The sequence below is a fragment of the Trachypithecus francoisi genome, unplaced genomic scaffold (genome assembly GCF_009764315.1).
Source record: "Trachypithecus francoisi isolate TF-2019V2 unplaced genomic scaffold, Tfra_2.0 Contig01579, whole genome shotgun sequence".
Lineage (NCBI taxonomy): Eukaryota > Metazoa > Chordata > Mammalia > Primates > Cercopithecidae > Trachypithecus > Trachypithecus francoisi.
The window spans coordinates 34,135,055-34,160,609 of record NW_022681442.1 but is presented as its reverse complement, the minus strand read 5'-3'; the positions used below and the strand labels follow the sequence as shown (position 1 = coordinate 34,160,609).

The following is a 25,555-nucleotide window of genomic DNA, read 5'->3' as shown; positions in this document are numbered from 1 at the left end:
CCTCCTGGCCTTAAGTGATCCTTCCACCTCAGCTTCCCAAAGTGCTGGGATTATAGGTGTCAGCCACCATGCTGGCCGAACAGTGAACATTTTTAAATGTCACAAAGCCTGGTCTCTTTCTTCTGTGGGAAGCCTCTCTTGTAGACAGTGCTGACAGCTTGGTTGTGCCCTTTCTCAGCCCTTGGCAGATTAGGAATGGCCCATGAGCTGGGCCTGCCCTCTCCCCATGTTAGAAGCAGCAGATAGAGACCAGTAAGAAGTGACATCTGACAAAGAGGAAGGAAGGCAGGGAAACTATAGATTCAGCTCAAGAAGTTAAAATGCCACTGAAGCTAAACAGCTGTTTAGGGAAGAGGCAGAAGTCCCACACCCAGGGGTCCCTGAGGGAGTCACTGTATAATTACTGTGACTCCTGGTGGATCAAAGCTCTTATTAGGAGATCATCCCTGCTAAATAATGAGAGAGAAAAGGAGTCCAGAAATCATGAAATGGAGCAACTTCCTTGGTCAAGGCATAAACACCTCCAGGCTAAACTTCATAAAAAATATCTGGATGAAATTGTAACCTTCAGTTTCTTCAGTGTGTCCTTTCCGTCCCTCATACTTAAGCCTTTGATAACCTGGTTTTGATTTTCGTGGCTGGCATGAGGTGGGGATTGCAGTTCATGTTTCCATCATAGTCCCAGCATCATTTGTTACACATAGTCATCTTCCCTTCCAACCTGCAACAGGAATGTTCCTTCTCACCGCAAGCAAATTCCTGTACACACCTGGGTCTGTTTCTGGACTCTCTGTTCTCATTTGTCTTGTATACCAAAAATAAAATTCTAAGTCCTCCAACCAGCTGAATGGACCCATCTTCTCAGCCAAGGGGATTCCAAAGAAATCTGAAAAACAAGTCCAGGCCATGATGGGAAGGGGAGTCAGGCCTCATTATACTCTCCTCTCTTTGAAGTTCAGGCACAACTGACCAGCATTAACATTAAAACAGTCCAGGCGTGGTGGCTCATGTCTGTAATCCCAGCACTTTGGGAGGCTGAGGCGGGTGGATCACCTGAGGTCATGAGTTCGAGACTAACCTGGCAACATGGTGAAACCCTGTTTCTACTACAAATACAAAAATTAGTGAGGTGTGGTGGTACACATCTGTAATCCCAGCTACTCAGTGTCATGCGCATCCGCGTGAAGAGACCACCAAACAGGCTTTGTGTGAGCAATAAAGCTTTTTAAATCACCTGGGTGTAGGCGAGCTGAGTCCCAAAAGAGCGTCACCAAAGGCTGGTGGCATTATCATTAGTTCTTACAGTTTTGGGATAGGCAGTGGAGTTAGGAGCAATTTTTGGTGGGCAGGGGGTGGATCTTGCAAAGTACATTCTCAAGGGTGGGGAGAATATTACCAAGTACCTTCTTAAGGGCGGGGGAGGATATTACAAAGTACCTTCTCAAGGGTCGGGAGGGTGTATCGTACAAAGTACATTCACAAGGGTGGGGGAATATCACAAAGTACATTATCGCAAGGGCAGGGAGGGTGTGTTGTCACAAAGTCAATTGATCAGTTAGGGTGGGGCACGAACAAATCACAATGGTGGAATGTCATCAGTTAAGGCAGGAACTGGCTCTTTTCACTTCTGTGGATCTTCAGTTGCTTCAGGCCATCTGGATGTGTACACGCAGGTCACAGGGGATAGGACAGCTTAGCTTGGGCTCAGAGGCCTGACATTCCTGTCTTCTTATATTAATAAGAAAAACTAAACAAAATGGTATGAAGTGTTGGGGCGGCGAAAATTTGGGGGGATGGTGTGGAGAGATAATGGTCGATATTTCTCAGGGCTGCTTCAAGGGGATTGGGGCAGTGTGGGAACCTATAGTGGGAGAGATTAAACTGAAGAAAGATTTTGGGGTAAGCGGTGATATTGTGGGGTTGTTAGAAGGAGCATTTGTCGTATAGAATGATTAGTGATGGCCTGGATGCGGTTTTGTATGACTTGAGAAACTAAGTGGAAGACACAAGGTCCAAATAAAAGGAGAAAAACAGGTATTAAAGGACTAAGAATTGGGAGAACCCAGGACATCCAATTAGAGAGTGTCCAAGGGGGTTCGGCGTAATTATTTGCTTGGTTGGTCAGTTTTTGGGCTCTATCTTTGAGTTTTTTATGTTGTCATATACCAAGCCAGATTGATTTGGGTAAAAACAACACTCTTCATTTAAACATATACAGAGTTCTCCTTTTTCAGCAGTGAGTAAATCGAGGCCTCAGCGGTTTTGGAGGAGAGAGAAATGCAAAGCCAGTAATTGTTTGTTAAAGGATTAGAAACGGCTAGGAGAGAGAGTGAGATTGATAGTGTGGTGGAGATAGGTAGGGAGAGGTAAAGAGTGACTGGAGAATGGGAGCAAGGATAAGAGTGAGTAGAAAAGTTAAAAAAAGGGCTTCAGGCCGGGCGCGGTGGCTCAAGCCTGTAATCCCAGCACTTTGGGAGGCCGAGACGGGCGGATCACAAGGTCAGGAGATTGAGACCATCCTGGCTAACACGGTGAAACCCCGTCTCTACTAAAAAATACAAAAAATTAGCCGGGAGAGGTGGCAGGCACCTGTAGTCCCAGCTACTCGGGAGGCTGAGGCAGGAGAATGGCGTGAACCCGGGAGGCGGAGCTTGCAGTGAGCTGAGATCCGGCCACAGCACTCCAGCCTGGGCGGCAGAGCGAGACTCCGTCTCAAAAAAAAAAAAAGAAAAAAGGAAAAAAGGGCTTCATCAAGGTGAAGGTATTGGAGGGTGCCCTGTCAGCAAAGATCATCTATCCACTCCAAGAGGGAGTCAAGAGTGGCAGATTAGGGATAGCACTAGGAGACAGCCGCTACGATGGTTTGGAGGAATAGTGTAAACTGGCAGTGTAAACAGGGACAGGGCATTTACGAGTAGTTAAGAATGGTGAATAGGGGTATGACTAGACAGAAGATAGTAGGGATGACAAGTTTGCAGGGTGCAATCCAAGTTGTGGGGGTGGTGATTGCATAAAGCCTGTTGTAAAGAGTAGGGTAAGGAAGGAGAGACCTAATAAAAATGAAAGGATGTGTTAGGCTCATAAGGGTTACTGTTATCCTTTAGAAATGCAGGTGAGTTTAAGGGAAGTAGGAGTGAGCACTTGCGACTTCCAGGAGGAAGAGGAGAGATCAGGCTGGCTGTCCAACGGACACAGTTTTATTCTGGAACAGTGAACCCAATGGGGAGGGTCCTGCAGTTGGATGGCATTTGAGGTACTATAGATGACTAAGTAGGGTCCAGTCCATCGAGGTTGTAGAGTTTGAGGGGTCATATTCTTAACAAGAACTGATCGTCCAGCTAGGGTGTCTTCATATGGCTGGGAATCTAGAGTAGACAAGAGAAGATTAGCAGCCTGGCGAATTTCCGTCTAGCCTGCTGGAGGACTGGAAGATAGTTGCCTAGAGGGCTGGTGTCTGGGACAAGGTTGGGGCCTAGCAAGAAAGTGCATCCATATAAAAGTTCAAATGGACTGTACCTTCAAATGGACTGTAACATATTTTGAAATGGCCCTGCAAAACTGTCTCTTATGGGGTATGTTTACATTTTCTGTAAAGAATCCCATTCCCTTTCCAGGTCTTTTTCTGATGCTGAAGAGATTAGCTAAAAATCTGGCACCTGTTAAAAGTCTGAATAGGAAACATTTGCCATCTATTGCCTCTAAGGGCAGCCACCTATGAAACTTCATCTACATAATAAGAACCTTGGTCTCCACAACTTCTTATCTTTTTTTCTTTTTTTGAGATGGAGTTTCACTTTTTGTTGTCCAGGCTGGAGTGCAGTGGCACAATCTTGGCTCACTGCAACCTCCGCCTCCCAAGTTCAAGCCATTCTCCTGCCTCAGCCTCCTGAGTAGCTGGGATTACAGGTGCCTGCCACCACACCCAGCTAATTTTTGTATTTTTAGTAGAGATGGGATTTCACAATGTTGGCCTGGCTGGTCTCGAACTCCTGACCTCAGGTGATCCACCCACCTTGGCCTCCCAAAGCGTTGGGATTACAGGCGTGAGCCACCACGCCTGGCCCACAACTCCTTATCTTAACCCAGACATTCCTTTTTGTTGATTCGAGGACTTAAGATAATAACTCTTTCAACCAATTGCCAACCAGAACATCTTTAAATCCACCTATGACCTTTCAGTCCCCGCCCCTTCAAGTTGTCCCTCCTTTCCACACCAAACCAATGTATATCTCACATGTAATGACTGATGTCTTAAGTCTCCCTAAAACATATAAAACCAAGCTGTAATCCAACTCCCTTTGGGCACATGTTCCCAGAACCACCTGAGACTGCATCACAAGTCATGGCCCTCACATTTGGCTCAGAATAAATCTCTTCAAATATTTTACCAGGTTTGGCTTTTTTTGTCCAACAGTCTGTCCCTGTTCCAGTACTGTGCCAACTGTAACTTTATAATTAAAGCTGATCATGGCAGCGCAACTTCTCCCACCTGATTCTTTTCTAGGAGCATCTTTGTTCTTCTATATAAAATTTAGAATCAGCTTGCCAGGTTCCTTAGGAAAAAACTGACAGGAATTATATTGGAATTGTATTACATTTATAGATCAATTTAGGGGGAGTGGACATCTCCATGATTTCTTTGAATGTTGCTTCATTCCCATTTTCCCTATTGTATCCTTCTGGAAATTCAGTTCAAAATTTTAGACCTAGAAGGGCATAGTGTCCCTTATATAGTCCCAGCTACTTGGGAGGCTGCTGGGGAAGAATACCTTGAGCCCAGAAGTTTGAGGCTGCAGTGAGCTATGATGACACCACCGCACTCCAGACTGGGCAACAGAGTGACCTTGTCTCTCAAAAAGAAAAAAGATATCCGAATCTCAATTATATTGTCTTTTTCTATTTTTATTTTCTTTTTATTTTTTTGAGACAGGGTCTCACTTTGTCACCCAGTCTGGAGTTGGAGTGCAGTGGCGTGATCATGACTTACTGCAGCGTCAACCTTTCTGGGCTCAGGTGATCCTCCCACCTCAGCCTCCCAAGTAACTGGGTCTACAGGTGCACGCCACCATGCCCGACTAATTTTTTTGTATTTTTTGTAGAGACAGGTTTTTGCCATATTGCCCAGGCTGGTCTTGAATTCCTGGGCTCAAGTAGTCCATCTGCCTTGGCTTCCCAAAGTGCTGGGATTACAAGTGTGAGCCACTGGGCCCGGCCTGTATTTCTCATTTTTAGAAGTTCTATGTGGTTCTTTTAAGATCTTATTGGTTATACATATTATGTACCCACAAAAATTAAACATTTTTTAAATCTCCTTGATCATTCTTTATAGTCTTTTATTCGTATTTTTAAGGCCCTCATCCCTTAACTCAGTATTTCATAATCTATCCAGAGTCTTTGCAAATCTGATTCTTTTGTCTGCTGTTTTTGCCAGTAAAGCTTGTACTGCCTTGTTTCCTTGCATATTGACATTTTTTTTTTAAAACTATTACCTTATTTATTTTTCTTGGAACTTTATCTTGGGAATTCTTTGAGGCCTTGTTTGAAGTTATTTTCCTCCAAAGAGGGTTTGCCTTTCCTTCTGCCACCTCACCACCCCAGAAACACTTTAAATTAAATGTTTGGCTTTAGAGTTTTCTGCCCCTACACTGTGAATTCCGATGGTGAACTACAGGATTTAGTCAGACCTGAGGTGGAACCCTCACTCACTTACTATGTGACCTGGGGCAAGTCATTTAATCTCTCTAAATCTGTCCTATCACCTGTGAAATAGCAATAGTAATACCTACTGCCTAAGCAAGGATGAAATGGGATCGTGTATATAAATAAATCTTGCCTGGGATTCTTTCTCAGCGGAGGTCAGTGCCTGCTATTCTCTTCCTTTTGCCCCAGCCAGTGGGAGCAGTCTGGTGGTGGCCCCCAGCCTTAGTTCTGCCTCTCACCGTAGGACCTGAGTTATAGTGGAAGGAGAGTGCTTCACATCTCACTCCTGTGGCTCACTCTGCCTTTAGTTTTGAGATAACTGAGCCTCCAAAAACCTTTGAGAGACGCCTCTGCCCTCAGTCTTGACTGTGGTTTGGAGTTGTCTTAGAGATCACTTGGAGCTGGGTAACAAGAAAAATGACATTTGACAGAATTGTTTTATTTGTCAGATGCTGCAGGAATTTTTTGTGGAGTTTGTTGATTATGATTTCTTAAAAAAAATCCTTGTGACTATACAGTGGGACATTAGTAACAAGATGTTAAAATTGTTAATAATTTTTTTTTTTTTTTGAGACATGATCTCGCTCTCTTGCCCAGGAAGGAGTGCAGTGGCACTATCACAGCTCACTGCAGCCTCAGCCTCCTAGGCTCAAGTGATTTCTCCCATGTTCGCCTCCCAAGTAGTAGCTGGAACTACAGGAGCGTGCCATCGTGCCTGGCTAATTTTTAAAAATTTTTTTGTAGAAACAGGGTTTTACCATGTTGCCCTGACTGGTCTAGAACTGCCAGGCTCAAGCGATCCTACTGCCTCCCAAAGCACTGGGATTACAGGCGTGAGCCACCGCACCCTGCCCCACATGATCATTCATTCAATCACACCTGTAATCCCAGCGCTCAGGAGGCTGAGGTGGGCGGATCACAAGGTCAGGAATTTCAGACCAGCCTGACCAACATGGTGAAACTCCATCTCTACTAAAAATACAAAAATTAGCCAGGTGTGGTGACAGGCATCTGTAATCCCAGGTACTCAGGAGGCTGAGGCAGGAGAATCGCTTGAACCTGGGAGTCGGAGGTTGCAGTGAGCCGAGATCGTGCCACTGCACTCCAGCCTGGGCAACAAGAGTGAAACTCCATCTCAAAAAAAAAAAAAAAAAAAAGGCAACAAAAACAATGGTAGCATATGCTTTGCTAACACAATTATTTTATGTCCCTAGGTTGGTTATGTGAAGTTTCCTGACTCTTCCCTGCTATTTAGGAAGGGCTTCAGAGACCTGAATACTTAGTAGCCAGTGCAGCAGGGTTTCAGAGTCTGGCCTGGGAGGGTAAGGGAGGGGGAGGGCAGATTGCAGCTCAAGTAGCTTTAGAGATGCTGAGCCTCTCCTTCTGTCCTGCCCAGGACGCAATGAGCCCCTGAAGAAAGAGCGGCTCAAGTGGAAGAGCGACTACCCCATGACTGATGGGCAGCTGCGGAGCAAACGGGATGAGTTCTGGGACACAGCGCCAGCCTTTGAGGGCCGCAAGGAGATCTGGGATGCCCTCAAGGCCGCCGCCTATGCTGCTGAAGCCAATGACCACGAGCTGGCCCAGGCCATCCTGGATGGAGCCAGCATCACCCTGCCTCATGGTAAGTGGGCAGGGCCACGGCTTTATCCCCACTGGAGCTCGGGGGTCACCAGCACAGTTTGAGGGTGTTGAGGGGTGTGGAGCGGTGGGGCAGGTGGTTACTCACGTGTTCATTCCTTCAAGCAACCCTAACTGAGCGTGGACCAGGAGTGGGTACACAAGGAAAATGAGAAAATGAGGCACAGTCTGTGCTTGCCTAATGACACGACAAAAAGACATCAACAAACCTGCAAAGCAGTGTCACAAATGCACTTTGGGACCCTAGAACATCCAAGGCACCGACCTTTATTTTATTTTTTATTATTTTTTTTGAGATGGAGTCTTACTCACTCTGTCGCTTAGGCTGGAGTGCAGTGGTGGGATTTCGGCTCACTGCAACCTTTACCTCCTGAGTTCAAGCAATTCTCCTGCCTCAGCCTCCTGAGTAGCTGGGATTACAGGCATGTGCCACCACGCCTGGCTAATTTTTGTATTTTTAGTAGAGACCGGGTTTCACCATGTTGGCCAGGCTGGTCTCAAACTCCTGAGCTCAAGTGATCCACTGACCTTTTATTGGGTCATTATGTGCTGGACACTGATCTAGAAACTTCCAGTGCATTAGCTCACGTAAGTTCATAGCAGCCTTATGGGGCCATGTAAAGCAGAGGGTAATAGTGGAGCTCTAGAATCACAGACTTGAGTTCCTTTTTTTTTTGAGATGGAGTTTCTCTCTTGTTGCCCAGACTGGAATGCAATGGTGCGATCTTGGCTCACTGCAACCTCCGCCTCCCAGGTTCAAGTGATTCTCCTGTCTCAGCCTCCTGAGTAGCTGGGTTTACAGGCATGTGCCACCAGGCTGAGCTAATTTTGTATTTTTAGTAGATACAGGGTTTCTCCTTGTTGGTCAGGCTTGTCTTGAACTTCCACCCTCAGGTGATCTGCCCGCCTTGGCGTCCCAAAGTGCTGGGATTACAAGCGGGAACTACTGTGCCTGGTCACAAACCTGGGTTTCAATCTGAATGTTTCCCTTTCCTAACTGTGTTGCCTTTAGCAAGGAGCTTCTCGAATTTAGAGCCTGAGTGCCTTACAACTGTAAAGGGGAGATAATTATTAGGATTCAGCAAGATACATATAACATGATTTAGTCCAGTCCCAGCACTTAGTAGGTGCTTAAGAGACAATAAAGATATTTCTCCATGCATTACATTTTACCAGTAAGGACACTAAGGCCCATGGAGAGCAGAGCTGTGCTGTTTCATTCATCCCTATAACCCCAGCATCTGGCACATGTGAAGAAATGAAAAATCATATGCCAGGATGAACAAGCCAGCACCTGGTGGAGCTGGGATGCCAGCTCAGGTATTCCTGACTCCAGTCCTGTACCCCTAGTCATCAGGCTGTCCTAGGGAGATCTGACTGTGGGGTGGCCATGGCAGGTGTATTAGTCTGCTCAGGCTGCTGTAACAAAATACCACATGCTGGGTGACTTAATCAAGAGACATGTATTTCCCACAGTTCTGGAGGCTGGGAAATCTGGCATCATGGTGCTGGCCAGTTCAGGTTTTGGTGAAGACTCTCTTGCTGGCTTGCAGGTGGCTGCCTTCTTGCTGTGTCCTCACATGGGGAGCGAGTGGAGAGTGAGATAGTGCTCTAGTGTCTCTACAAGAACTATAAGCCAGGGCAGTGGAGCACACCTGTAGTCTCAGCTGCTCGGGAGGCTGAGGTGGGAGGATTGCATGAGCCCAGGAGTTCGAGATCAACCTAGGCAACATAGGGAGATCTTGTCTCAAAAAAAAAAGAAAAAGAATCATCCTTCCGATCAGCGGACCAGAGGGTCAGGGCCTCACCCTATGACCTCATTTAACTTTAATTATTTCTCTATAGGCCCTGTGTCCAAATACAGTCACACTGGGGGTTAGAGTTTCACCATATGAATTTGGGGGAACCCAAACATTTAATCCATGATAGTGGATCCCCAAGCTGACTCTGACCTCCCTGCCTCTCCTGTAGGCACCCTCTGTGAATGCTACGATGAGCTGGGCAATCGCTACCAGCTGCCCATCTACTGCCTGTCACCGCCCGTGAACCTGCTGCTGGAGCACACGGAGGAGGAGAGCCTGGAGCCCTCCGAGCCCCCACCCAGCGTGCGCCGTGAGTTCCCACTGAAGGTGCGCCTGTCCACAGGCAAGGACGTGAGGCTCAGCGCCAGCCTGCCCGACACGGTGGGGCAGCTCAAGAGGCAGCTGCATGCCCAGGAGGGCATCGAGCCATCATGGCAGCGGTGGTTCTTCTCCGGGAAGCTGCTCACAGACCGCACACGGCTCCAGGAGACCAAGATCCAGAAAGATTTTGTCATCCAGGTCATCATCAACCAGCCCCCACCACCCCAGGACTGATGGGCCCATGGACCCCTGGGAAGAGGCCCCGCCTGGAGCACTAGGCCTCTGCCCTGCTGCTGCCTTCCAGTACTGTCATTTTCTGCAGGGGCCCTCCCCTCAGCTTGGCTGATGGGTGAGCTGTGAAGGGACCCTGCCTTTCAGGGCACTACGTGCCACCAGTTCCCAGTACCCAGGGAGCAGGCGGCCACACACAGGCCTTGCAACCTTGTCAGAGAAAAGGCGAATGGGGCCGTCACCCTGCCTCTCTCCCGCAGCAGGTTCGAGCCACGAGGGCCAGCCAGGAGGCCCCTGGAGCCCAGATCTGTCATCTGGTGCTGCCAGCTGTGCTCACTCCGATTTTCTGCTCAGGGTCTGAAGCAGCTGCTGTCTCCCTCCTCTGCCCCCATCCCCTGGCTCTCCCCTGGGCACAGTGCCACTCCCTTGGAAGGGAGGGAACCACCTGTGAGCCCCAGGGCTCGGGAAGCCTGAGGCGGGCCTCTGCCTCTCCCTGCCCCCAGCACAATTGGCAGAGATGAGGCGGGTGGTGGACGGCTGGGCTGTCGTGGCAGGGTCTGCACAGGACCATGTTCTGGCTATAACCCAGGCAGTGGGAGGTCTGCAGCCTCGTCATGGCCCCCACAGCAGGTCCCTGTGGACAGACGTATCTGCATATTTATCAATAAAGCCTTTTGCTCCTTCTCGCTTGCCTGGCATTTGACTAAATTCTCCTGCAGCCCTGTGGGGCTCCTGGAGCTGTTCTGGTATGGGAACAGGTGGATGCCTGGCCTCTCCAGCTGCTCTGGGCATGCAATCTCCAGCAGAGTGAGCCTGGAACTGCCAGTCTTCTGGGCCCTGATCCCAGCTCCCTTGGTGTCCTCATGAGTCCTTAGGAAAAGCCACTCAACCTCTGAACCCTCTTTGCTTTTCTTTTTTTTTTTTTTTTTTTTTTTTTTTTTGAGACGGAGTCTCGCTCTGCCGCCCAGGCTGGAGTGCAGTGGCCGGATCTCAGCTCACTGCAAGCTTCGCCTCCTGGGTTTATGCCATTCTCCTGCCTCAGCCTCCCAAGCAGCTGGGACTACAGGCGCCCGCCACGTCGCCCGGCTAGATTTTTGTATTTTTCTTTAGTAGAGACGGGGTTTCACCATGTTAGCCAGGATGGTCTTGATCTCCTGACCTCGTGATCCGCCCGTCTCGGCCTCCCAAAGTGCTGGGATTACAGGCTTGAGCCACCGCGCCCAGCCTGCTTTTCTTTAAAGCAGAGCCATGCTGCCTGCCCTGCCTCCTCCATCAGTTGCTGGGAGGATTAAGCAGGAAGACAGATGTGAAAGTGCTTGCAAGGCAAAGACAGCACCTCAGGAAGGTGGTCTGCTCCTGTGGCAGGAGGGGCTCACTTCCGGCCCTTGGAGATGCTGTACCCATCGTGATGTTAAAGCAAAATCTCTGACAGGTTTAGATCATGTGTCAGAGGTTTGTGTCAGATTCCCAGCAAGGGAACCGGAGAGGAAAAGGAACCAGTTCCTCATGCTTCCTAGGGGAATGTGTGCATATCTGAAGAGAGGTGAATCTTATATAAGGCTATTTAGCTGAGGGCAGCCACCAGCCAGGTGAACCTTACAGAAGCACAGGGCCGGGTGTCTGCAGTTCCCTAGCAGGTTAACCTGAGTCACAGTGAATTCAGTGGAACTGAGCAAGTACAGATCTGATTTTGCTCCAGTTGGGAGTATTTTTCCTTCTTAGTGAGCATGGACAGCCTCCTGGCCAGGGAAGTCTAGCATTGTCTGGGCCTGGCAAGGAAACCCTGGGAGGGCAGGAGGATCCAGAGTAGCTGCTGCTCCTTGCCAGCTGGGCTTAGTGCTTTCCGGAGACCCCTCTCTTGAAGCAAGACTCTGTAAGCCCTGCAGAGCTTCCCTGAGCACTTACCAAGGGAGGAGACAGATTGGATAAGGTTTGTTCATGACTAAAAGTCACCCAGCCAAATGCAGTGATGCTTAACTGGGGAGCATGTGGGACCCCGGAGAGCCGAAGGTCAGCGTGAGCTGTGATCAAAGAGGGAGACAGCTGCCCTGCCTGCTACCACGGCCCTGGGCTGGACAAGTAGAGTGTGACCCTCCTCACAGCCAGCAGGGCCTGTCTGCAGGACAGCCTGGGAGTACAGAACTGTCCTGGGTCCCCACGTTTGGTTTTCAGGCCCTCTTCCTGGAGCTGGCTGAGTAGGGTTTCCAGGCATCCAGCAGGGGGCACTGTCATCTGGGCTGGAGCATGCAGCCGGCAGGTCCCTTGTGCAGCCCAGCTGCCTTGGCTGAGGCCCAGCCAGGCCCAAGCACTCAGGACAGAGGCTGGAGAGGCTCCTTCCTACAGCCCTGCTCTTGGACACGGTGCCCTCCAGCTCTAGTAGGCCAGGAGTTGATGGGGCAACTGGCCCTGTTCCCTGGCCCTGGCTCCCCCTGCTCCCTGGGGCTGCCCGAGGTGAAGGTGACAGGTGGGGGAGGCAGGTGGAGAATTGGGCCAGTGAGCTCATGGCAAAGGCGCCCAGCTGGGCAGGGGTGGGTGCTCTGGCCTATAAAGCCCCCGAGGCCCTGTGGCCTGCAGAAGCGGTAATGGACGGCACCATGGAGGACTCCGAGGCGGTGCAGAAGGCCACGGCGCTCATCGAGCAGCGGCTGGCACAGGAGGAGGAGAATGAGGTGCGGGCAGGGGTGGAGGTGCCCAAGGGAGTCTGAGGAGATCCAGCTGTGTTGTCAAGGGGAGGGAGAGCCTGTCTGCTACACCTGTGGTGGGGAGGGGGTTAGATGTCCCCAAGGGCCCAGTTGGGCCTCATTCCTGTCTCAGGGTATTGCTGGCAGCAGAAGACTGAGGCTTCAGCCTCCAAAACTGAGTCAGTGGGGTGGGGAGCTGGGCTGGGCCTCCTAAGAGTGCTCACCCTCCTGGGCCTTGAGAGACAGTGGGCTGTACAAAGCAGACAGCTGGGTGCTCCCTGGGACTGTCAGGAATGTGTGGCCCTGTGATGCTCCAGTGACGGACTGGAAGGCTGGGGCAGGGGAAACTCCAGTGTTTGGCCACTGAAGAAGAGAGTAAGGAACAGTGAGGAAGGGATGCTGGGAAAGGAAGCATGGATTTTGCCAGCCTGCTGGCCACCCTTGGGGAGATCTTTGGAATGTGGTATTCTGGGCAATTGCATTTTCTCTGGGATAAGGAAGTGGAGCGGTGGCAGGGGGTGCTGGCTTGTCCTACTCTTCATTCTTTTTTTGAGACGGGGTCTCCCTCTGTCACCCAGGCTGGAGTGCAATGGCACGATCTTGACTCACTGCAACTTTTTCCTCCTGGGTTCAAGCAATTCTCCTGCCTCAGCCTCCTGAGTAGCTGGGATTACAGGCATGCACCACCATGCCTGGCTAATTTTTGTATTTTTAGTAGAGATGGAGTTTCACTATGTTGGTCAGGCTGGTCTCGAACTCCTGGCCTCTGGTGATCTACCCACCTCGGCCTCCCAAAGTGCTGGGATTATAGGTGTGAGCCACCGTGCCCGGCCCCTACTCTTCATTTTATTTAAACTAATACTTCATCTAGTGTCAGCTGTGCCAAGAGCCCAGCGCTGTAGAAATGGGTGGACCAATAAGGCCCAGACCATGCCTTCTTTTTACCAACCCAGCATTCATTTTAGCCCACTTGTCGGCTTCATAGTCAACTAAGAAACAAGGCAAAGGGAAGAAATGACTAAATAGAGGTGTGAATCAGAAGTGGAGGAACACAAGGGGCTCATGAATTGTTCTGAGGGCTTTCAAGGACTTCTCTGTGGACAGGGCCAGGTGCAGTGGCTCAAGCCTGTAATCCCAGCATTTTGAGATCTGAGATTCGAGGTGGGTGGATCACTTGAAGTCAGGAGTTTGAGACCAGCCCAGCCAACATGGTAAAACCCCGTCTCTACTAAAAATACAAAAATTAGCCAGGAATGGTGTTGGGCACCTGTAATCCCAGCTACTCAGGAGGCTGAGGCAGGAGAATTGCTTGAACCCGGGAGGCGGAGGTTGCAGTGAGCCGAGATTGCACTACTGCACTTCAGCCTGGGTGACAGAGGGAGACTCCGTCTCAAAATAAATAAATAAATAAAAATAAATAAAGAGACTCCTCTGTGGACAGGAGGATACCTGAGCTGGGCCTTCAAGGGGACTCAGTGGAGTCCAGGATGGTGGAGGGTATTCCAGCCTCAGGAAATGCAGGAGCTGAAGTTTCCATGAGTGAAAACATGGCAGTTTTGAGAAAATCTGGTAGTAGGGCTAAGGCTGGAGAGATACAAGCCAGAGAGGGCCATCTTCTGTGGGTAGTGAGGCGCCACTAAATGTTATTGAGTGCGGGAGATTGGTGTCATCTGCCCTATTTTAGGAAGGCAGCTCTGATGGCCCTGAGGACTTGTTGGAAAAGGCTGGCCCTAACAGGAGTGGAGGGGAGGAGATAAATCAGTTTGGAGGTAGATGCCATTCAAAAAAAGGAGTGTGACTGAATGAGGGGTGAGGAGGAAGGAAGGGTCAGGACCCCGAGGGAAGAAGAGATGAGGTCAGGAAAGAGCTTGGACTGAGCCCTGGCTGGGGCAAGCATCCGTGGATCTCTAGGAATCCTACTTCTCACTCCCCCAAGGGCATGTACCTATGGTTGGCTGGTGCCAGGCAGGTGAGTCATGCTGCTATGCCAGTTCTGGATTGCTGCCAGTAGACACAGGGACCTTCAGCGAGGGGATGCAGAGCAGTCCTCTTCCGTTCATTCATCCAATAAATATAGCTACAGCGCTGGCAGCACAGCAGTGCCAGGCCCTGTGCAAAGCATTTTACAGGCATTCTCTCTTTTAATCTGCATGACAATCTATGAAGTAAGGTGGGAGCTTTGTGTGTTTCATGAACTCACATTCAATGCAGCAAACAGTTACTGAGCACCTACTGTATGTCAGCCCACAAAGACCTGAAATGAAGGGCTCTAGGGTCTGGGGAAGATGTGGGTGAGCATTAGAGTCCCCAGTTGTCTCTACCGGGACCCAGCCTGGCAGGGTTCTTGGAGGAGAGCCTCTGTTTAGCCTGTGCACAATCCCCAGGGTGGGAAGGGAAGGAGGGTCCCAGAGGCCAGCACAGGGGCTGGAGTTCTACTGTGGTGAGCTTACTGGGTTAGGTCATCACTGAGAACTTAAGGGTTAGCAGAGATGCTGAGCCTGCTTGCCATCATCCATTCACTCCATTCATTCATTCATTCACCAGTCACTAAGCACCTACTATGTGCTAGGGCCTGTCACAGATGCTGGGGACACCAAGATGATTAAGACACAAGCTGGGGAGCTGCAGTGGCTCAGGCCTGTTGTCCTGGCATATAAGGAGGCAAGGCTAGGCGTTCAAGGCCAGCCTGGATAACATAGAAACCTCTCATCTATATAACAACAGCAACAAAAATTATAGCCAGGTGCGGTAGTTCACACCTGTAATCCCAGCACTTTGGGAGGACAAGGCGGGCGGATTGCCTGAGCTCAGGAGTTCGCGGCCAGCCTGAGCAACGTGGTGGAACCCCGTCTCTACTAAAATACAAAAAATAATTAGCCGGGCGTGGTGGTATGCGCCTGTAGTCCCAGCTACTTGGGAGGCTGAGGCAGGAGAATCACTTGAACCCAGGAGGTGGAGGTTGCAGTGAGCCGAGATTGCGCCACTGCACTCCAGCCTGGGTGACAGCAGGACTCCATCTCAAAAAAAAAAAAAAAAAAACACAAGCTGGCTCTCTGGGTGCTCCCTGAGGAGCCCAGCCAAAGTCCCACATGCAGCAGTAGCTGCAGCCCCGGGTTATCTTTCATTCTTGGAAGAAGATGCAGTGTTTCAGGTTAGGCCAGCACTGAGACCTCAAACCATGAAGCCCAGCATGAAAGGGAGAAAGCAGTGGCTAATAGAACCTTCAGAATGAAGACCTGGGGAATCGGCTCTCAAAACCACCTTGAAGGAGCAAAAAGGAGCAAATGTGGGAGCTCAGGGAGGAATGGGAAAGGGACCTGAGTGGTCTGTAAGCGTGGTCTCCTTCCCGGCTGCCACATTGACTCAGGACCCTCCAACCTGGGCAATTGTTCCCGGACTCATAGCCACACAAGCTGCCTGGTGGGGACTGCAGAGATGGGGGTGCCAGCACATCACAAAGAGAGAAGAAACAGTCCAGGAAAATCAGAGGGCAAATGCAGAGACCTGGCAGGCAGTTGGACCTGGATTATAGTGAAAAGAAGGTTAAGACTTAGAGCCCATTTCAGGCTGAAGGCTGAGGAGCTGCTGCTCCCATCACCAAGTTCCCCTGAAAGCACTAGTTTCCAAGCTCTAGACTTCACAGATCAGTGAAATCTGAGAGAGAAACAAAAAGGTATCTAACAAAGGAGTTGCCAAATTTTATATTGCAAAGTAAGACCATTTAAGATATAATCATCTCTCATCACAATTATTTCATTAAAGTGAATTATTTGCTTATTTTTAAAACTTATTTACTTATTGTTTTATTCATTTTTTTGAGACCGAGTCTCACTCTGTTGCCCAGGCTGGAGTACAGTGGCACTATCTTGCCTCACTGCAACCTCCACCTCCTGGGTTCAAGTGATTCTCCTGCCTCAGCCTCCCGAGTAGCTGGGACTACAGATGTGTGCCAACACGCCTGGCTAATTTTTGTATTTTTAGTAGGGATAGGGTTTCGCCATGTTGCCTATGGCTGGTCTCAAACTCCTGGGCTCAAGCAATCCACCTGCCTCGGCCTCCCAAAGTGCTTGGATTATAGGCGTGAGCCGCTGTGCCTGGCCTATTTTTTGAGGCAGGGTCATTCTCTCTCTGTCTCACTGTCACTCAGGCTGGAGTGCAATGGCATGATCTTGGCTCACTGCAACCTCCCCTTCCTGGGCTCAAGTAATCCTCCCACCTCAGTCTCCCAAGTAGCTGGGACTACAACAAAATCCACCATGCTTGGCTAATTATTTAAATTTTTTATAAAGATGGGGTCTCACTATATTGCCCAGGCTGATCTCAAACTTCTGGCTCAAGCGATCCACCCACCTCAGCCTCCCAAAGTGCTGGGATTACAGATGTGAGCCACTGTGCCTGGTCTATTTATTTTTAGAGACACGATCTTGCTATGTCTCTGGAGCTTGTCTCGAACCCCTGGGATTGACAAATATTTCTGTCCCAGCTACTCCCTCCCCAGTAGCTGGGACTAAAGGCTGGCACCACCACACCCAGTCAAAGTGAATTTTTAGGGCCAAAAAAGTAAAGAAAGAAAAAAAAAAAAGGCCGGGCGCGGTGGCTCACGCCTGTAATCCCAGCACTTTGGGAGGCCGAGGCAGGCGGATCACGAGATCAGGAGATCGAGACCATCCTGGCTAACACGGTGAAACCCCGTCTCTACTAAAAATGCAAAAAATTAGCCGGGCGGGGCGGCAGGTGCTTGTGGTCCCAGCTACTCCGGAGGCTGAGGCAGGAGAATGGCATGAACCCGGGAGGCGGAGCTTGCAGTGAGCCGAGATCGTGCCACTGCACTCCAGCCTGGGCGACTGAGCAAGACTCCGTCTCAAAAAAAAAAAAAAAATCTCGGTGCTTGAAAGAGTGAATATATCTAATCTCATGACAAACTCACTCTGGTGGCCTTTAATGTTGTTTTGCAGGGATCCAGGCCAGTCAGCAGGCAGGTGTCTGAGCTCAGGGTTGGGACTGGGGCTGAAGCTGAGGTGGGGAACTCGCTCCTTTTGGGGGCCTCTCCAGGGGCCCTGCTCTTGCTGGGGGCTCTCCAGGATCAGCCAGAAGGACTCTGAGACCACCCAGGAGGAGGTCCCTGTGGGGTGTCCTTGGCGTGTTTGGGGAAGAGGCTGCCTGTCTCCTCGGGTCCTGGAGAAGGTGCCCTCCTTGGATCACCAGAAACTCCGGGGAGACGCACGCCAGAAGCTGCCCATGGACTTGCTGGTACTGGAGGATGAGAAGCACCACGGAGCTCAGAGTGCAGCCCTGCAGAAGGTGAAGGTAAGCCGGGGAGGACCCAATGTCTACACCCAGGGGACCAGCCAGGCAGCCATGGCCTGTCTGCACCTCTCCCCACGTAGCCCATGGACCAGCAGTTCAGCATCCCCGGGAGAGCTTGCTAGCCCTGAAGAATCTCCGCCCCGCCCCTGAACTACTGAGTCAGAATTCCCCCAATCTGAGAGCCATCTAGGCCTGGAAGGAGGGATAGACCCTGGTTCCTTCTTTCTTGAGAAGGTCTTCCTGCCCACCCCACCCTCCCCACCCGCTTAGCTCAGAGGTCTGCCAAGCCCCCCAGACTCTCTGCCCAGCCTGGGGGTTAATGGGCCATCCCGCGCAGGGCCAAGAGCGCGTGCGCAAGACGTCCTTGGACCTGCGGCGGGAGATCATCGACGTGGGCGGGATCCAGAACCTCATTGAGCTGCGGAAGAAACGCAAGCAGAAGAAGCGGGACGCCCTGGCCGCCTCGCAGGAGCCGCCCCCGGAGCCCGAGGAGATCGTAAGGGTCCTGGGGAGGACACCGCGAGGAGGCGGAGGGGGAGCCCGGGAGGGTTCTGATCGCCGGGACGGCCAGTGACTGCTGCGTCCACACCTGCAGACTGGCCCTGTGGATGAGGAGACCTTCCTGAAAGCCGCGGTGGAGGGGAAAATGAAGGTCATTGAGAAGTTCCTGGCTGACGGGGGATCAGCTGACACGTGCGACCAGGTGATGCTCCTAGCTGCCCCTGACCGGCCTCCCTGTCAGTTGCCACCCACTCTGCTCAGCTCCTGGGCAGCCCACTGTGAGCCTATTTGAGAGGGGGCACGGTTGTTCTTTGGATGGGTGGGCGGCTGGGGCGCTCAGAATGGGGTGTCCCTTCCCCGCACAGGAATTGACCTAAATCCTTAAACTCTTTTCCAACTTGAGTCACCTGCAAAGCAACAAATGTCACATGTTTGTTTAGGAAAGAAAGGAAAAATGTAATCAAATAAAAATAGACCAGGACCAGAAGATGTGGGCTCAAATCCCATCTCTCTCATTCACGAATTGTGGGACCTGTGGCTGGGTCGGTGCCCACTCCATGCCCAGTTTCCTCCTCTGTGAAATGGCCTGCTTCCCTCACAACATGTTACGGTGATCGAATGGAATATTAGGCTGGGCACTGTGGCTCACGTCTGTAATCCCAGCACTTTAGGAGGTCAAGGTGGGAGGAGCGCTTGAGCTTAGGAGTTCAAGACTAGCCCAACCAACAGAATGAGACGCTGTCCTCTCTATGTAGATATAGATATAGATATAGACATAGATATAGATATAGATATGTTTTTTGGTAAAAAATTTTTTTTGGTAAAAGGAAAAAAGGAATATTAGCACCTTAGTAAGTATTCACTGAATGAATGAAGAGCTATCAAGCATGTGTTAAGAGACGATATTTTTGTTTGTTATGGTATAGTACTGTACTTATTTTATTATTTTTTTTTTTTGAGACAGAGTCTCACTCTGTCGCCCAGGCTAGAGTGCAGTGGTGCAATCTCAGCTCACTGCAACTTTCGCCTCCCAGGCTCAAGCAATCCTCCCACCTCAGCCTCCCAAAGTGCTGGGATTACAGGCTTGAGACACCACTCCTGGCCCATTTTTATTTTTTTTTTTTTTTTTTTTTTTTTTGAGGCGAAGTCTCGCTCTGTCGCCCGGACTGGAGTGCAGTGGCCAGATCTCAGCTCACTGCAAGCTCCGCCTTCCGGGTTTACGCCATTCTCCTGCCTCAGCCTCTCGAGTAGCTGGGACTACAGGCGCCTGCCACCTCGCCCGGCTAGTTTTTGTATTTTTAGTAGAGACGGGGTTTCACCGTGTTAGCCAGGATGGTCTCGATCTCCTGACCTCGTGATCCACCCGTCTCGGCCTCCCAAAGTGCTGGGATTACAGGCTTGAGCCACCGCGCCCGGCCCATTTTAATTTTTTTATGATGGTAAAACATAACATGAAATGTTCCACTTTAACCATTTTAAGTGTACAATTCAGTGGTATTAATTACATTTACAATGTTGTACAATCATATTTTCTTTTCTTTTCTTTCTTTTTTTTTTTTTTTTTTTGAGATGGAGTCTCACTCTGTCACCCAGGCTGGAGTGCAGTGGCGTGATCTCGGCTTACTGCAACCTCTGCCTCCCAGGTTCAAGTGATTCTCCTGCCTCAGCCTCCTGAGTAGCTGGGATTACAGGTGCCCGCCACCATACCCGGCTAATTTTTGTATTTTTAGTAGAGACAGGGTTTCAACATGTTGGCCAGGCTGGTCTCGAACTCCTGTTCTCAGTTGATTCACCTGCCTCAGCCTCCTGAAGTGCTGGAATTACAGGCATGAGTCATCGTGTCCGGCCCCTCTTGCAGCCATATTTTCTAAATTTTTCATCACCCATCATACTTATTTTTGTTTTCCCTGAAACTGCCTCTTTCACACTTCTGGGGTGCTTTCTTGCTGTCATATCCTGGAATTTGGCACATTAGTGGTTTTCCACCTTTGGTCTACATTATTGTAGACTTGGACCGCATGTCCTTTCTGTTTTTTAGACTCCAAAGTCTTAATCCTTTCAGTCTGTCCAAGTACCTCCTACTTCTGAGTGCCATGCTAGGTGCCAGAATACAAAAATAAAAATAAATAAATAAAACAGGCCGGGGTTGGTTCCTTGGGGAGACTGACGTGTAACCAGATCATTAGAATATGGAAAGATACTCACAGTGGCCTGTAACTGGATCATGAGAATATGGAAAGATATTGTGGCTTGAGCGTTTCAAAAGTCCAAGGCAGAAAGGAGAAGGGGAAAAGTTTATTTTTTCCTGGAATCAGTGATCAGTGTCACCTGTTCATTCTGGCCTTGTGCTAGGCACTTGGGGAGTCCAGCAAGACTTGACTTGCCCTCAAACACACTCTCACAGTTAAGGGTTATCTGGGCCCTAGGGAAGCCCTGGCCTAGAGGTTTCAAGGAAATGATGGCATTTGAGCTGCATCTTGAAGGAATAGCAGATTTCATCAAGCACTCCCAGGAAGTGAGGGCAAAACAGTCATGCTTGGCAGAGGAAACCGCCTGTGTAGAGGCACGGCTTGATGTGCTTGGCAGGCAGTGAGAAGGCCGGGTTCCCTGGGGCAGAGGGCTCCCAGGCTGGTCTGGATAGAGCATAAGGGAGCTGGCAGAACACGGAAAACATGGGGGCCAAGCACAGGGGTGAGAATCAAGCTGTGGGGGAGGCCTGGGCCTCAGCTTGGGTGGGAGATGGGCTCAGGCCTGGAGCCAGAGGCCAGGTCCTGACAGCCTCTCTGGGGACAGTTCCGTCGGACAGCACTGCACCGATCCTCCCTGGAAGGCCACGTGGAAATCCTGGAGAAGCTTCTAACTAGTGGAGCCACTGTGGACTTCCAGGATCGGGTGAGTAGGAGGGCAGGTGTTCAATGGGAGACAGGAGTGTGTCCAGCACTGACAGACACCCTCTCCCTGACACCTGTGCCAACCTGAAGCATCAACAGGTTGCTCAGGGGCCAGACTCCACCTCAGTGGCTTATGTGACCTTGAGTTAGCCCCTTCTCCTCCCTAAGCATCCTCTGTGAGTCTGGCTTGGACCAGATGGGCCCTGAGTGTTCTTCTGTTCCACTTGGCCCATTGCCCATGCCCAGGCCTGCTCCCTGTACCTTTCTCCTAGATATCCCTCTGCCCTTCTGGCTGGAGTCCATTCCCCCCAGATGCTTTCTTCCCTGCAGCTCTGTAGTTAGACCCCATCACTTCCTTCTAGCTGGACTGCACAGCCATGCATTGGGCCTGCCGCGGGGGTCACTTAGAGGTGGTGAAACTTCTGCAAAGCCGAGGAGCAGACACCAATGTGAGGGATAAGGTGAGGCAACAATGCTCAGATGCAACAGATATTGGGGTGGCTGTGGGGAGGAAGGCAGGGGTCCGAGGGCAGGAAAGCCCAGGGGGCAGGAAGGTAGTGAGCTAGTCTGGTTTCTGGCTGCAGAGCAGGGAAGCTAAAACAGTATCCTACTGGGCCTCCCAGCCCACGAATTGGTCCCTGCCATCCACACAGGCCCTTGAGGAACCACCATCTGAGGATAGGAGCAGGAAGAGCAGACAAGAAGGGAGAACAAGAGACTCACTGTCTTGGGGGCTTTAGGACCACTCAAAAGATGCATGATTTGTTCATGTTCTCCGCCATTATCCTTTATCTACCTATCTATTCATCCATCCATTCCTCCATTTATTTATCCCTTCATTCATTCATTTATTTATGCACCATCCTTCTATTCATTCATTCTTTCATGTAGAACCTTGAACAAGTGACAGCCTCTGAGCTTCTGTTCCTCATCTGTAAAATGTCTTGCAGAGTTCTTGTGTAGATTAGGTGGGAAAACATATGTAAATGAATTATTTGTTCAACATAAGGCAAATGTCTTGTAAGCTTTTGCCATATCCATTACATAGTCATCTCTCAATAAATGACGTCTATTATGATTATTAAAAGAAGGGTAGGGCCAGGCACGGTGGCTCACGCCTGTAATCCCAGCACTTTGGGAGGCCAAGGTGGGCAGATCATGAGGTCAGGAGATTGCGACCATCCTGGCTAACACAGTAAAATCCCATCTCTACTAAAAATACAAAAAAAAAAAAACTAACTGGGCATGGTGGTGGGCGCCTGTAGTCCCAGCTACTTGGGAGGCCAAGGCAGGAGAATGGTGTGAACCTGGGAGGCGGAGCTTGCAGTGAGCCAAGATGGCACCACTGCACTCCAGCCTGGGCAACAGAGCAAGACTCCATCTAAAAAAAAAAAAAAAAAGAAGGGTAGAAGAGTGAGCAGCTGGGTGAGAGAAGAATCATAGAAGGCTTCCTAGAGGAAGTGGCATTTAAGTCTTCAGAGTTGGGCCATTGGATAGGATGGTAGGAAATTGTACCATTCTCTGTACCTCCAGGGCTCAGGCCTTGGCACTAGGACTTGGAAGAGGGATTAAGCTGGAGTTAGGACAGCCCCCGCTCCCCAGGGGTACCATAGTTCCGACCCTGTCAACCAGCAGTTCCTGATTCTTCCCACCCAGCTGCTGAGCACCCCGCTGCACGTGGCAGTTCGGACAGGGCACGTGGAGATTGTGGAGCACTTTCTATCCCTGGGCCTGGACATCAATGCCAGAGACAGAGTGAGTGCTAGCCTGTCCGCTGCTCACCCCGCCATGGGTGCATGGGCAGCCTGCAGGCCCCTACAGGTGGTGTCCTTCCTCCTGGGGCCTTCAGGACTTGGCCCTGAGCAGGGTCTCTAGCCCACCTCCCACCACCCTTGCCCCTCCCACTGCCCACAAGGGCCATGCTGAGTGCCACTCTGACTCTAGGAAGGGGATACTGCCCTGCATGACGCCGTGAGGCTCAACCGCTACAAAATCATCAAACTGCTGCTCCTGCATGGGGCTGACATGATGACCAAGAACCTGGTAAGCTCATTCCCCCTGATTCAGTCACTGGCGTGAGCACTCACACAGTGCAGGGGCCGTCCAGGCCCCTGGGGCAGCCCGTGCCTCGGCACATGTGTCACTGGCTCTAGCCAGCACCATAGTACCTAAAGTTGTCCTCTTCCAGAGCACCATGCCAACTGCCCGCCCCATTCTCTATGTGTCTCTATGTGTGCCAGAGTGCAAGTGCAGAGAGACAGCAGGAGGGGCAGCAAGAGGACTTCCCAAAGACCCCCAGTTGGGCCAGAGGGGGTCCTCACGTACAGGCCCAAGGAGGCCAGAATCATGAAGGGCCAGAGCTGGAAGGGACCGAGCACTTGGCTGGCATGACAGTTCCTAGCACTCCATGTCAGTTCCTGTGGTCTTTGAGTTTTCTTAGGATCTAGGCAGGAAGTCCTTGGAAGAGGAAGGTGCCCAGGGAACACCTCAGACTAGGGAACACTTAGTCCAAGTTCTTCTTTGGGGCCCAAAGCATTCACAAAAGGAGGGCATGGGAGAGTCCCTCGGGCTCAAGAAAGGCTAAGGGGATAATGAGAAAAGCAGGAAAATCTGGAGAAGGTATAAATGAGGGTTTTTCACCCTCAGCATGATTGACATTTCAGGCTGGGTGATTGTTGTAGGGGACTGTCCTATGTGTTGTAGGATGTTTAAGCAGCATTCTTGGCCTCTGTCCACTAGATGCCAGTAGTACCCTGTCCCCTAGTGTGACAACCAAAAGTATCTTCACACGTAGCCAGTTGCCCCCATTTGAGAAGCACGGGTGGTGTTGATGAGGGTACCTTCTGTGAAAGCCTTCAGGAGAGTGAACAGATTTTCTCTTGCCCCTGCCCCGCCCCGCCAACCCAGGCAGGAAAGACCCCCACAGATCTGGTGCAGCTGTGGCAGACTGATACCCGGCACGCCCTGAAGCATCCTGAGCAGGGGGCTGAGCATAACGGACTGGAGGGGCCTGATGAGAGTGGGCGGGAGACCCCTCAGCCCGTGCCAGCCCAGTGAATTTGTGCCCCAGCACAGCCAGCTACCCAGCCCCTCTCTGTGTGCAGCCAGAGGGTCCTAAGAATGACTCTCAGAGCTAACTGAGGGCCCAGCCTTTTTTCGGCGTGATACAGGAGCACCCACAAACTACCACAATAAAAAAGCTGTTTTTGCTAATTGCGATGTTCATTTCCATTTGTGTCTGAAATCTCTGGGAATGAAGGAAGACTAGGGGCAAATGTTGGCTTGGGGAGGAGGAAAACTGGGAGCTAGTTGGCCCTCTGAGCCAGCCCCGCAGCTGCTTTACTGTGGTCTCTTTTCCTTTCTTCCCTGCCCTTTTCCTGCCCCTTCCCACGTCCCAACTTCCCACGATGCAACTTTTCCTGCCCCTTCCCACGTCTCTAGGGCCAGGCTTGGCCCTTGCATGGATTGACGGTAATACACTCATCCTGGGCCCCGTTCCTGGTGACTGCTGTCCTGTGGGGCTGTCTGTGGCTAGCACAGGCTTGTTACGTGGTGGCCTTGGCAGGAGGAGCCTGGCAAGGGAGCAGGGCAGGGGAGGGACAGCCCGCCACAGGCAGCTTCTTGCCCAGCCTTGCCACGCCTCCCACAGGGCAGGGCCTGCTCAGCCAATCAGCTCCACCAACCTCACAACTGCCCGTGGAAACCTGGCTAGGCTTCTGGCTTTGGGGCTGGGAATTGTGGGAGGAGGGCCCAGATCCCGCTGGAGATACCCTTTAGTATTGGGATCTCAGAAACCAGTCCTACATCTGGCCAGAGGGACACTGGATTGTGGCATTTCTCCAGCTGCTACCCAGAAGGAAGAGGGCCCCCTGGGGCCTATAGGCCTTGGTCCTGACCCTGGGGACACCCAGCTTAGGCCTGCCCCAGTGGCCACAAGTCAGGGAGGCCGCAAATTTTTAACTAGACACATTGATCATTAATAGGGGGTTAGAAAGAGTTCAAACTAAGTCTCACTCCGGGACATAGGCCAATTGTGCCTCAGGCCTCCTGCAGAGATGCTGGGTCCCCAAGTCTGGTCCTCTGTGAGGCAGGGGCTAAGCAGGAGCTTGTCCAGGAATGTGAGGGGCTGGGCCTCAGGGGAGGGGAAGAAGGTGGACATTGCGGGCATCTACCCCCCTGTGACCACCCCCTTCACTGCCACTGCAGAGGTGAACTATGGGAAACTGGAGGAGAATCTGCACAAACTGGGCACCTTCCCCTTCCGAGGTAAGCGGGGCTGTCCTATGTGGGAGTTGGGGAGATGTGAGTGACCCTATTCTCTTTAACCAGAGACCAAGGGAGGGTACACAGGCTCTGTCAAGCTGTCCAGGGATAGTCTGGTACTCAGTGGGTCATTTTATTATTGGAGACGAACAGGGGAGACTGGTCTGGAGTCAGGAGACAGGCAGGAAGCTCCTTGCTGGCCTGTAAACTTAAGCTA

The 25,555-nt window shown here is 51.0% G+C and overlaps 3 protein-coding genes across 6 annotated transcripts in view; all 3 read left to right on the top strand.

The window, feature by feature from the left end:
* Positions 1-10,381, top strand: part of UBTD1 (ubiquitin domain containing 1) — a 65,724-nt gene extending 55,343 nt beyond the window's left edge. Inside the window, exons 2-3 of the mRNA XM_033187046.1 lie at positions 7,097-7,324; positions 9,313-10,381. Coding sequence (XP_033042937.1) covers positions 7,097-7,324; positions 9,313-9,698 — 614 coding nt within the window. The 3' untranslated portion in view covers positions 9,699-10,381. The remainder of the gene's footprint in view (positions 1-7,096; positions 7,325-9,312) is intronic.
* Positions 10,382-11,930: 1,549 nt separating this feature from the next.
* Positions 11,931-24,288, top strand: ANKRD2 (ankyrin repeat domain 2). The gene is made up of 9 exons (XM_033187019.1): positions 11,931-12,364; positions 17,582-17,683; positions 18,021-18,179; positions 18,279-18,386; positions 20,978-21,076; positions 21,438-21,536; positions 22,732-22,830; positions 23,020-23,118; positions 23,983-24,288. Exons 1-9 carry the CDS (start codon positions 12,197-12,199, stop codon positions 24,130-24,132), a joined length of 1,083 nt encoding a protein of 360 aa, XP_033042910.1. The 5' UTR covers positions 11,931-12,196; the 3' UTR covers positions 24,133-24,288.
* A 445-nt stretch (positions 24,289-24,733) lies between these two features.
* The window catches only part of HOGA1 (4-hydroxy-2-oxoglutarate aldolase 1), a 32,255-nt gene continuing 31,433 nt past the window's right edge, over positions 24,734-25,555 (top strand). For 2 of the 4 annotated variants that reach the window (XM_033186810.1, XM_033186817.1), the window contains exon 1: positions 25,101-25,341. In XM_033186810.1, coding sequence (XP_033042701.1) covers positions 25,131-25,341 — 211 coding nt within the window. In that variant the 5' untranslated portion in view covers positions 25,101-25,130. Of the gene's footprint in view, positions 25,342-25,555 lie in introns of all 4 variants that reach the window. The other 2 variants (XM_033186824.1, XM_033186801.1) reach the window with 2 other exon arrangements.